Source organism: Ixodes scapularis, unplaced genomic scaffold (genome assembly GCF_016920785.2).
Source record: "Ixodes scapularis isolate PalLabHiFi unplaced genomic scaffold, ASM1692078v2 PGA_scaffold1__304_contigs__length_218370807, whole genome shotgun sequence".
Lineage (NCBI taxonomy): Eukaryota > Metazoa > Arthropoda > Arachnida > Ixodida > Ixodidae > Ixodes > Ixodes scapularis.
The window spans coordinates 9,571,167-9,583,667 of record NW_024609846.1 but is presented as its reverse complement, the minus strand read 5'-3'; the positions used below and the strand labels follow the sequence as shown (position 1 = coordinate 9,583,667).

General features: G+C 42.7%; 1 protein-coding gene across 1 annotated transcript in view; it reads right to left on the bottom strand.

Annotated features, from left to right (window-relative positions):
• LOC8034380 (cytochrome P450 2H2) overlaps positions 1–12,501 on the bottom strand; it is a 120,245-nt gene that overhangs the window by 44,319 nt on the left and 63,425 nt on the right. Inside the window, exon 2 of the mRNA XM_040213953.3 lies at positions 8,672–8,910. Within this exon, the coding sequence (XP_040069887.1) occupies positions 8,672–8,712 (41 nt within the window). The 5' untranslated portion in view covers positions 8,713–8,910. The remainder of the gene's footprint in view (positions 1–8,671; positions 8,911–12,501) is intronic.

The following is a 12,501-nucleotide window of genomic DNA, read 5'->3' as shown; positions in this document are numbered from 1 at the left end:
GTTTTTTCAGGCCTGCGTCACCGAATAACCATAGCAACTTTTAACTAGGAAGCTCCTGCGATCTGTAACCCTTTGTGCTAATCGACGATTCTGCATTCGATCGCTTTTCTTCCTTTTTTGGTGAGTGCGAAGTGCACACTTATTTTCAGCTACGAGGATGACGTTTTATTGAGTGTGGGGATGAATAAGTCGTTGCAGGCACCTGCTTCAAAGCTATTCGACTTGCAATAAGAACAACTGTTTTGGTGTAGGCATAGATTAACTGCACCTTTTTTCTCTTTCGTATGATTTATTGCAGCAATACTTTTTTTTATCAATATTGCATTGTATTAGTCGGTCAATTATTTACTTGTTCTAATTACTTGGACAAAATGATTCATATTTGTGTTCATCCCTTGCCTGAAGAACAGTCTTGTTGAAAAATGTTGACCATTCCTTTCGGTCTCTTCAATAGCCTTTTCTGAAAAGTGGGGGTTGCCTATAGACGCTTTACACACGCGCCCGATTACAGACGTCATTGCCGACCTTCTACTGTCTTACCGAGATATCCAACCACTGAAGCGGGCTTTGGCAAGCCTCCACAAAGGCAAATGCTGGGGAAAGACACCGTCGTATCTAAAATGCCAGTAACCTGTCCTCCTGTGGTAATGATGGAGCAGAGTGAAAAATATAAGCGAAAATAAAAACTGAAGGGCGGTTATGGCGGCGCCCATGCACAGCTGCTGTAAAGCGTCTATACTTCGTATCATTGTAACCTGGAAAAGGGCAACCGCCACAGCCCCCTCGAGCCAATCAGAGAGACAGAGCGAAGGTGTGTGACAAATCTGTGCAGACGAGCATTCTGAATGGCATGTTGTCATGTGCCTCTCTCCAACGTGCATATTGGCTCACCGAGACTGTAGCCTTTGCTGTTTGCCAAATTGTAATCAAACGAATTACAGTAGCTACTACTAATTACCCCAGGCTTTCATACTTTGGTCATTTGTTCGACAAGAATGTTACGCCCGCCATCACTGTGAACTCGGCTCAGCGCCTATTGGACTCGAATGCTGCATTAGCATTCGACGTGAACTGGGGCCCATTTGTGTGCTTTACGCCGAAAAAAAAATGGTAACAGTTATGTTGCTTGATGGGGTTCCGCAAAGGGTCTATTGTGCCATACGTATAGGAAGTGTCCTGCTATATAACAATGCATCAACACATATGATTAAAGCATATGCTCAGAGGTGTGTTCAGGAGAAGTGGAATGAGTGCAGCCCAATGCAACAAGTCTGCCAGTCTGGTATGTCCCATTAATTAATATTGAAGGGTCAGAGATGCGAGTGCCCTCAAAAGGACCTGCGCGTGTGGTGAACACAAGTCTTGGTGTATAAACTCTCAAGGCGTAAAGGCAAGCGGAAATAGGTTTATCTGGTTAGTGTATCAAATATGTTTATTTCCACAGGATTACATAATTATTTATTCTTAGTTAATGGTTCCAGAACGAGTTCTTTCTCCGACAGTCTCCTGTCAGGCGTTCAGTCGTAGTACCTGTGGACCTTGTTGTGGGATGACGCTCCTGGCACGTCGGTGTTCAGTTTGGTCGAGTAGCAACTTTGACCGACTGACGCCGTCTTGTAATCATACGTCGTGTGCGCCCACTGACATTTGGCGCACTGAAGCTGCAGGGCTGGCTTGTAATCCGCAAAATTTTCCTGGTAGTTTTCTGCATCAATGCAGCAAGCTCGGGCATGTATTGGTTATGTGGCTGTGCCTTTTGCTGTACCGTTGACTTGATAGCTGGCAGCAGTGTTTGTTTGCTATCCAAGCCATTTCACTTCTATTTCGTAATGGAGACTTATTCTGCATCCCACGACCACTACAGCTTGTGCAAGTCTTGTGGGGCAAAGTGAAGTCTCGTGATGCTTGCAGTTCACTTTTGAGAGCAACCAACCAATCTATTCCTTAAGGTAACTGAGCGGTATTCTCCCTCAAAGTTGGAAATTGTGTGCTTCGTGGCGTGGACACAGATAATTAGTGTCAGCAAATTATTAGGTATTGTCCTCGGACGACAACCGACACCAGATCAACTCTCCTTGCATTGCCTCTCACCTGCTTTGTTGTGCTTAACTCCCGTCCAGATGAAGTAGATCACAAGCTTCGGGGTCATGTCGGCACCAGGGGCAAAGACCGCCGAAGATAATCCCTAATCTTCCCTGGACGCTCGTCGAGACGTGGTCGAGGGTCGTTCGGCAGGAACCCTTGCACGCCAATTCATTGGTACGGGCACCTCCAGTAGACATGGTCGGCCTCATGCAGTGGTAGCAGAGTGGTTTTCCGTCGGCCATTCGCAGTACCTCCGTTTTCCTCGGTGTACTCTCTTCAGCGCGGACCTACACTGGTTCTTCCCGATGTTGGGAATGCTTCGGCGATGGGGTGTCTTGTTGAATCGGCATTGAATAGTAACAGGTAGCCGGTGATGGTCGTTGTGACTTTGTTGCATAAGTCGCCCTCGTTTCGTCAGATGCCGCTTCGCTGGAAGAAGTCTCCAGTTGAAATGCCTGTCTAACTTCTTCTGAAACAATCTCGGCGATCAAAATAAAAGCCGGGCAACTGATGGCAGCAACTAGCTTCCTTATCTCCTCCCGGACACCGTTGTGAATGATGTCACGGATGCCTGGGGGGCTGGCGTCGAAGTTGCAGCTGGACGACTCGCGTGTCGCAACGCTGGGGAGTTGTTGATAGTGACATGCTCGGACCTGCAGTGTACAGTCAATGCTGGAAGCTTTATTGATATGAACCCTTCGACTGTTGTGTGGGGTTGCGGACAAGGCTGCTGAAGGTGTTGTCCTTCACATGAGGAACATGGAATTCTTAGCTTCTTGTCTTCTGTAGCATCAAGGTTGGCGTGGGTGCTCGATCAGAAGCAAAACATCCTCCACGAAGGTGGTGACGCTCTCGTTGGGGCTGTGTCCTGGACAGAATCAGGAATTCGGCTCTCTCTCGTCAATGTTGGCTGATGAACATGCACTTCAGCTCGATCTTGAAAACTTCCCACGACGTTAAGGAGGATTCGTGGTTCTCAAACCAGTGCCTCGCAGTTTCTTCCACGAGAAGTATAGGTTCTGCAGGAGCTGGTTGCCCATTTACCAACTGTGGCGGGCGACACGGTCATATTATTCAATCCAGCCCTCGACGTCTTATGCACCTTGCGTGAAAGGGCATCAGAGTGCGAGGTGCGACGGGCATGCAAACGATGGTGGGAGCGGACGTGGTTTGCTGCTACAGGTTTGTCATTGTTGGCTTAGTCAGCTTCGGTTTTTTCTGGCAAAAGACCTAATTCCGGCGGTTCTTGCTGGTAGCAGCGACCGGCTTGGATTTCAAGTTCTTCGTGGTGTATTTCCGAGTTTCGTCCTTGTATTACCCGCTCGTCTTGCGGTATTTCTGCCGGGCTCGGTATAGGACTTGGTTCACGGCTCGCCGGGGGTTTAAGACTCGGGATAATGTGCCACCCGTGTCTTGTTATCGGGCAACTCGGCTGAGGAGCCGCCAGGGTACACGGTGAAAGAATATGGATAAAGTGCGCAGCACCTCCACCAGAACATACAATGACAGCTGAGCATGGCCTGGAACTTACCAGAATAGTAAATATTGATAGAAAATAGGACTGGAGCAAGCATCCGTGGCAATATAACAAAACAGACAGAAAAGAGTCTATTCTGACCACTAAAGAAGCTGCACTGCTTTAGTGGCATTCTGTTCGAACAAATCCTCTCCTTCGGGGTCTGGCGACTGCCGTGGACGAGCTGAACTGAAATCGATGTGAGACAACTTTTCTGGTAACGAGCCGCTGCAGACTGCCGTCGCAAAGCGGCGAGAATGGATGGACTGGGTAGGTAACACGCGCGATGAAATGTCCATACAGCTTGCAATTCGCGTAACGAGTGTTGCTGAAACTTTGGTGTCGACGAAACGTGCGACAGACCAGCGGAATCAATACCAACTTCAACACCTATGCTCCATGAAGGTGCACGTCTGCGCCAGAACAATTTAGTAGGCAGCACAACATCACCTAAAGCACGGCACAGGAACTACTAGCTTGAGGGCAGCTCTTCGGCGCGACGCACACCTGTCCTCCGTGAAAGTGCACGTCTACGCCGGAACAATTTGGGAAGCAGCACAGTATCATTTAGCACGGCACGGGAGCTACAAGCGGCAAGGCATCTCTCCGGTGCACCGCACAACCAAAGTGAGCATTCGGGCATTTAAACAAAGCGACACCACGATTGCACACTGCCAAGCACGACTCATGCAATCTCCGTCGCTAAACTGTGTATCCAAATATATTGCACACGCTTTACTGCAGATCTCGAAGGTTCCGATGGTCAACGAGAGCACAGAAACGTCGCCTTAAATTTTATCCTAGCGGTCGCCGAATCAATCCGAGGTGCGAGCAACGTAGGGCAGATTGTCTCTTCCGTGGCAATATTGCCATCGGTCACCAGCGAAATGCACACTGTTCCTCCGTATTTTCTCCTTGTACCTACGTCAGACATCACGCTGAACTCTGAAGTCGCTGTCGACCGGCCTCATAAGACGGCTTCTGCGTCTGAAATTGACTCGCCGAGACGAACGAGAACCAACAAAGCACCCGACAAGCTCCGGCCCAGCTGGGGCCAGCCGCTGCATGGACGCTGCCATCTTTCCTGTGACGTCACGCATTTGGTTCGGTCATGTGACGAGTGGTCAACTTTGCGTACAATGGCAGCCGCCTAATGGGGGTCACTTTCGAGTGCAGACCGGAACCCCGGTTTATCGCTGTAAGCCCCTCTACCTCTTTGGTTTAAACAAACTGGTCACGCTCAAGACAACGCGCTACGCGTAGCAGAGCGTACTTCAAGTAACTAGAGCTTAAACTTTGAGCAAAAAAGAAAAAAAAATGAAGTATATAATTCGATTTACTTATCAAACCGTCATATGAAAAATAGACCACATTGAAAAAACATTGCATTATGGAACCTGACTGGTCATGGGGACGATAGGCTTGGTTTCGGTTTCAATCGCCCCGTTGACGAAGTTGCGCATCTCAGCACTGCATTAAAATTAAGTCAGCGCTTGCTTGAATTGCTACCATTCATCATCGTAGAGCATACCGAAAATTAAAACGAAAAACGTCACTAAACTTGTACTGAAACTAGGAACGCTTATGGTAGAGGAGATTGCTGTCCCCAATATTGAAGTATGTCGCCGTACCGACCAAAGATACGACCAATAATAATGTAATAGTTTAGCTTCAACGACCGGCAAAGTGTGACTCGGTCCTTGACAAAGCTAAAAAAAAGAGGATGTCTTGCGAAGACCTCGGTTTTTAGAAACAATCACCCATTTATTTAAATCGGCATTTGGCCCCAACCTTGAAAAAGCTGCTTTGTATGACGCTATCAATGAAGTGTGAGCACCAGTGGCGTCACGTGTGGGTCCGAAATAGCAAAACCCTTGCAAGAAAAGCTGATAGCACCCCGGTCGTTGCGATTTGTGTGAAACTGATTTTGGAAAGATCTGTGAACTAAATGTTTTTTTTTTTTTTTATTTTACTTTACTTGTTTTTTTTTGTTTTTTTTAGCTACGGTTGAAAGTCTTGCTACAATGACGGTAGAAAGTCGAAACACTTTTTCTGAAGAGTCAGAGTGATGCTCATACAAGCTTGTTTCACTTAAACGTGCAATCTTCAAGGTCTAAGGGAGATTATCTAATTATATTTTTTTACTCTATTGAAACTTCGTTTACTGTAGTCATGTTAACTGAAATACGGTACGGAAATGATGATGACGTTTTTGCTCTTTCATATTATGGTCATTTCTTTTTAAATCGTAAATACAGTCGCGGTGGTGGTGTGTTATTACTACCAATATTTATGTCTTTGAGGTGCTCGGTGATCACTCTATCGTGAAACGAGACTACTAAATATTTTATGTTAAGAGAAACAGTAATATTTACATTGTTCTCTATCCACCACCCAGTGGAAATGTTTCTATGTTTTCTAATTACCTGAATAATCTATTTTGCCCTGCTACGAACACCGATTCAAGTTACAGCTTGGTGGCAAAGTTGATATAAACATTTTGGAAGACTCTCGACTCAAAAGCAAACCTGTCACTTTATCGACATCAAACAATATCTGTATTGTTTTTACACCGCCTCCCTCCCCCCTAACACACGTTCATACAAACACGACACGTGTTCGACGTCCACATTGATTGATCTTTTTATAACTAACAATGATGAAAGTGATATAAACACTGGGGTTTTGAATTACGGTATAAGGGGCTACCTTCCCATATTCATTAATATTAACGCTAATGTGCCACGTAATAAATTTATAAATCCCCAGAAAATGAATCCGAGAAATAAACCATAGAAGTTAATAAGTTTAGAGACAAAATCAGTGTGATCGATTGGAGTCAATGTGTTGAAGGTCACACGTGTTGATGAATACTATAATATGTTTTTAAACTTATTCAAAGATGTTTATTGTAGGTCGTTTCCGTACAAAGACGTATAGCCTAGTAAAAAGGCAAGGAATCCATGCGTGAATGGGCAACATTTAGAACATATTAAAAAGAAGAACTTTCTTTACAATCAGTTTATCAAAACACTAGACGAAGAGAATCTGCGTAATTTTAAATAAGTTAAGAACTCATGTCAACACTCAGTTAAGACGAGCCAAACATCTGTATTATACCTCGTTATTTGACGTGTCTCGTTTGAGACACACTGAAATAGTATGGAAACGATTAAATTCTTTACTGCGCAACAAGAATATTTCAAATATACTGATTGTAGAAAAAGCTTAACGATTATTTTGTGAGAGTTGGGTACAAACAGTGCAAATACTTTCACTAGCGAAAAGTTTTTTTTTTTGTATCCTACGGATAGAGCCGAAGTGCTCTCTGTGGTTATGATAATAAAAACATTGTTATAGTCGTGACTGCGAGGAATTCCTAGTGGAACCAATAAAATGTATAATTGATATTTTACTGCCTTGCATACCGCATTTGTACAACATAATTTTATCATCCGGTGTGTTCCTCGAAAGAATGCAGCTTTCTAACATATCTGTTTTATTTATAGGCGGTGATAAAACTATCTGTGTAATTGCTGCCCCATTTCTGTTCTTCCGAGCCTTTTAAAAATATTGTATTTCCTAGTTCTCACCTTTTTTGAAAAATATATTTCGTTGACTGAGTCTCAATATGGATTCAGAATGCATCGACCGACAGAACCCGGTTTATTGGTACTGAAAGAGATTATACTAGAAATAAATGAGAGTTATAACTGTTAATTTTAAATATATATATATATATATAGATATCAGCAAATCTTTTTCTGAAATAAATAATAAAATTCTTTTAAATAAATTATATGGCTATGGTATTCGAGGTATCGTAATATTACTTATCAGATCCTCTTTACAACACCGGTCCCAGTATGTTCAGGGCTCAAATCCACCATGCAGCGAATTTTTTTCGTGTGTTGCACAATAAAATATTTTGCTTCGTTGTTCTTCATATGCGTTAATGATATTTAAAAAGAAAACTGAACCTTCGAATAAATGTATTATGTACGCTGATGAAACGAGCATATTTTTACATATACTATGGCGGATTTACTGATATTAAAGCGAATAATTTTTTGTATAGATTAAAAATCTGGACAGATAGTAAATCACTGGTTATAAACAGGGCAACAACAAAGGCAGATTTATTCCAGTGTTCTGTGCATCGATTTATTTTGACTTCAAGTTTAGTTTTGGGTCCATTAGAACAGAGTGTGCTCAGAATATTAGGACTCAATGCGTCACGTTTTCTGAATATATGCTTTGGAATGTTTACGTAAACTATGTTTTCAGAGACTTTCCAGAGCTGCGGGAATAATGAATAAGTACAGGCATCTACTTCCAGTTAACATAATAAAAAATCGTTTAGAATTTTTGTTTTTTTATTTCACCTTTTGCTCTTCCCTCTAGTGTAGGGGACGACTACAAAAAGAATCCAAACAAGTTGCAGCTGTTGCGACAAACAAAAGTTGTCAGGGTAATTGATAACGTTCCTCTGGATCACCATGCTCTTCCCCTTTTTTTTAAAATATAAAATCATTAATGTGTCCGAGATGAATACGATAAATTAATTGCAACTTCTGGACGGTTAGTAAAAAAAAAGGATAAATTATTTTAGATCGTACAAAATTAAAAATAAATAAATCAGAACATCCATCGCGTCATTGGCACCCTTGGGGACTCCCCTATTTCAGAACAACTTTGTTTTGGAAGACTAAGGCACAAGCTACCTGCTTTTATAACTAACGAACTTCGCTGCGTGTAATTATTTATCCCCACACGTACATTTATGTGTATATATGTATATCGCGGTTTAAGCACAAATTATGCTTGTTTATTTGTTTATTTGTTATTGCCCAGAAGTAGGTGCAAATGTTTGCATATAGTTATTTTAAATCTCGTCCGCTCTAGCCATGATGGTGCCGTATAAACGCCTCAAGTTGCAACCATGCAGCTTCTTTTTTTTTCAGACATCCTTCTCACAAAGGTACAGTTTTCGGCAAAATAAAAGTGATTTGATTACTAGCGAGTCAAGTAAAGCAGAGTGTATTCATGGGTGAAATCAGAGTGACGAACCTCACAACAGGACCGTAGATTTTGGCGAGGTCCCTGAACATGACGTGGTGATTTCTTCCCAGGAAGGGCAGGAAGCCAATCAGCGGAAAGCCCCTGGGACCCGGGGGAAGGGCCCTCCTCCTCGCGGGTCTACACCGGAGCCAAACCGCCGCGGTGATCGCCACCAAGATGGCGGCCACCGCGACGGCCTGGTACCCCGGCAAACTCCCAGCTGCAGGGCAAGCGATGACAGGGGCATACTGAAACCGAAAGAATCCGATCACCGACGTCGAACTTTTATGGGCCAGTGAAGCCAGTGTTGCTGGCATTACCGAAAAGAGAAACGAAATGCGTTTCTCGTTAATCGCAAATGAAAGGGACGCGATAGCAACCTATGCTACCTCAAAATAAAGGAAACGCGTTACCGTTACGCGTAAATTTTAACGTGCGTTACTGCCATTTGTGTTAATTTCCTTCGACGGAGACACCGTTTTTCGACACTGGGACAAAGGGCGTGTGCGTTGGCAAATTCTCCGAAGTGCGAGTGTTTGGGCGGGTAAAAGAGAGGTAAAATATCGAAGGTACGTGGTACCTTCGATATTTTGCTTCTCTTTTTCCCGCGCAAGTAAGAATGCACGCAACTTGGCGCCTTGAAAAGAAAAAACAAACAAACAAAAAACTGTAATTGTTTTTGAGTGCAGCTCTTAAGCGCCCGTTTCCTGCTTGAGCGGTGTCGCCGTCATTGTCGGCATCGCCGTCGGCGTGACTGCGCGTTGCATTATGGGGCGTTTCTCATAATGACGTCACACGTGACGTCACATGTGACGTCACGAGGGTCATTAGGATCCCGAATGACGTCACCCGTAACCGCGCGTTACATTATTGAACGTTTCCCATACTGACATCACACATGACGTCACGAGGGTCACTAGGGTCACGAGTGACGTCACGGAGGTCACTGGTAAAAGTCACGACGAAGGTCACGACTTTCACAGTGAAGGTCACGACGTTTAGGATGACTTTGCGAGTGAGGAAATGTCATCATTTTCGTTTTTTCCTCGTACAATTGAAGAAGGGAATTCTCTTGTTTGGTTATTTCATCTTCGGATTTTGCTTCATCATTAGAACAGTTATTGTAGTGGGTTTTTTTTGTAGTTCTATGTGTTTTGGTGTTTTTTAATTAAGTGCTTACATGCTTCGGTATTGTGCTTCTTGGCTAGCTACTTGTTTTGCTGTATCGCACCGCCTCTTTCATATTTTTGCCGATTTGTATGCCTTATTTCTTGTATTGTTGTTTTGTTTTTGTATAGGTTCTTGAGTTTGTACCCTGCCCATCCTGCTTGGACCACGTTTGGTCTGCAGTATTTAATAAATAAATAATAAATGACGTCACGTGGGTCAGGAGTGATGTCACGAGGGTCACGAGTGACGTCACGAAGGAGGGAGGGGAGGAGGAAGAGAGGAGAATAAGAAGAGGAGGATATTTTTATTTTATTTATTTTCAAAATACTGCCAATCCCCATTGAGGGATTATAGCAGGTGTGGTACAAATAAAAACAACACACAAAACTTTTGAGGCGCGCGAAAAACAGTAATTTTTAGAAATCGTCACTTCCTTTCATATTAAAACAACAAAACAGAACATAACAGAAAGAACTAACTCATGAACTTGCTAAGAAGGTCTTGTTCAAGAGCTTGAATGAACGCATCCACATTTGTGTAGTTAAAAAAATAGCGGATGAAGGCTGTTCCAATCTCTTACAGCTGAAGGAAAGAAAGAGCACGTAAAAGTATTATTATTGAAAGAGTATTCGGTTTATGTATTGTAGTGTTTATGCCTTGTTGTTCTTGCCTGTGAAAAATTCACATACTTATTCTTGCCTATTTTAAAGGCGTCGTTTAAAAGGAGATACAAAAATTTGAGTCTTCCTAATTTTGCGCGATCAGCGATGGTCACTAGGCTGGATCTTTTCGGCAATTCTCTAGGCGAATCAAAGCGACCATACTTGTGGTGAACAAATCTTATCGTTTTCCTCTGAACACTTTCGTGGATGTTGACTTTGGTTTGTGTGTGAGGAAACCAGGCAATGACTGCATATTCTAATACCGGGCGAACGAGTGTGGTGTATGCGAACAACTTGGTTTCACGACTAGACTATTTTAGCGTTCTTTTTAGAAAAAATAATTTGACGAGCGCTTTACTGGATACGTATTTGACATTCGCATTCTAGTTTAAATTAGACGTTAACACGACACCTAGATATTTGTATTCAGTGACTCTGTGCAAAATTTTACCGTCTAAGCTGTAAGGAAATTCAAGAACATCTTTTTCGTATTGGTCAAGCACAAATAAGCCGTCTTTTCAGTGTTTAAAGCCATCTGCCATTCACTGCACCGGTCTGCTACCTTTTTTAGAGATCTGTTTAATACTGCTTGGTCATCTTGACATGAAATATCGTGATAAATAATGCAGTCATCTGCAAATAACCTTATGTTTGCGTCAGTGCCATCAACCATGTCATTAATGTACAGAAGAAATAAGAGTGGGGCTAGGACAGAGCCCTGTGGAACTCCCGACTCCACTGCAACTGGTTTTGAAGCCTGTCCTTCGTAATAAACAAACTGAAAACGATTTCTTAAATACTCCTGTATCCATTTTATTATCAATCCCTCCCCCATAATGTGTGTAAATTTTTTCACAAGTTTGACGTGCGAAACACAATCGAAGGCCTTTAAAGTCTAAGTAAATTACGTCAATTTCTCTTCTATTGTTTATACCCATCGAAAAGTCATGGAGTGTCTCGATTAGCTGTGAAGTCGCTGACAAACCTCTCCTAAAGCCGTGCTGGTGTGCATTTAGTATATCATGTTTCTCAGTGAATTCTGTCATAAATTTCAAAATTATGTGTTCCATTATCTTGCAGCAAGTACACGTTAGGGATATAGGTGTGTACTTGGAAATTAAGGAGCTATCGCCAGACTTATGAATAGGAATAACTTTTGCGACTTTCCAGCCTGCGGGAACCAAAGAAAGGCTGAAAGACTCGTTAAAAATTAGCATTAAATACTTGCTCATCCATTTACCGTATTTTTTAATAAAACGTGTTAGAAATTTCGTCAGGACCCGTACCCTTCTTTGCATCTAAGTCGAGTAAAAGTTTTAAAACGCCTGCTTCTGTGATTTGTAAGCCACCGAGGTCTTTATCTGCGCAGGTTTTAGACGGTAGAATTAACTCTTCTTTGCCATTATCAGCTGTGAAAACGGACTTAGAAAAACTGCTGATTTCTTCTGCCATTTTTAATGCCTCCGGGGCACTTATGGTGGAAGTTTTAGAGTTTCTGGGAATTATATGGTTCCAGAATTTTTGGGGTGATGTTTCATAAAATTGTGGAGGGCCATATTGTAGTATTTGTGCTTTGCATCTTTAATCTTCAGTTTGAGCAGTCTGGATAGTCCCGATATAGTTGGATTGTGGTTGGTGAGTGGACGCTTTTTGGATGACTTTCTTAGTCTATTTAGCTTACGCTTCAGGTGAATGATTTCACGTGAAATCCATGGGTTGAGCTTCCTTATCATTTTACGTTTACTAGGAATAAACTTAGTGATGCACCGATTAATAATTGACTTGAGCTTTTGCCATAGTTCGTCAATACTGATATCAATTTAATCATAAAGCTCATGAAAATCGTTAAATTCATGAGCAAGATAAGTTTGAATGCTAGCATCGTCGGCTTTGTAGAAATCGAGCACGTATTTGGCGCAGCCATGGGAGATGTCGGAACTACGAACAGGTACCGTGCATACAACAATTTTATGGTCAGATATCCCCTCCACCCCTTCTACCTCAGTT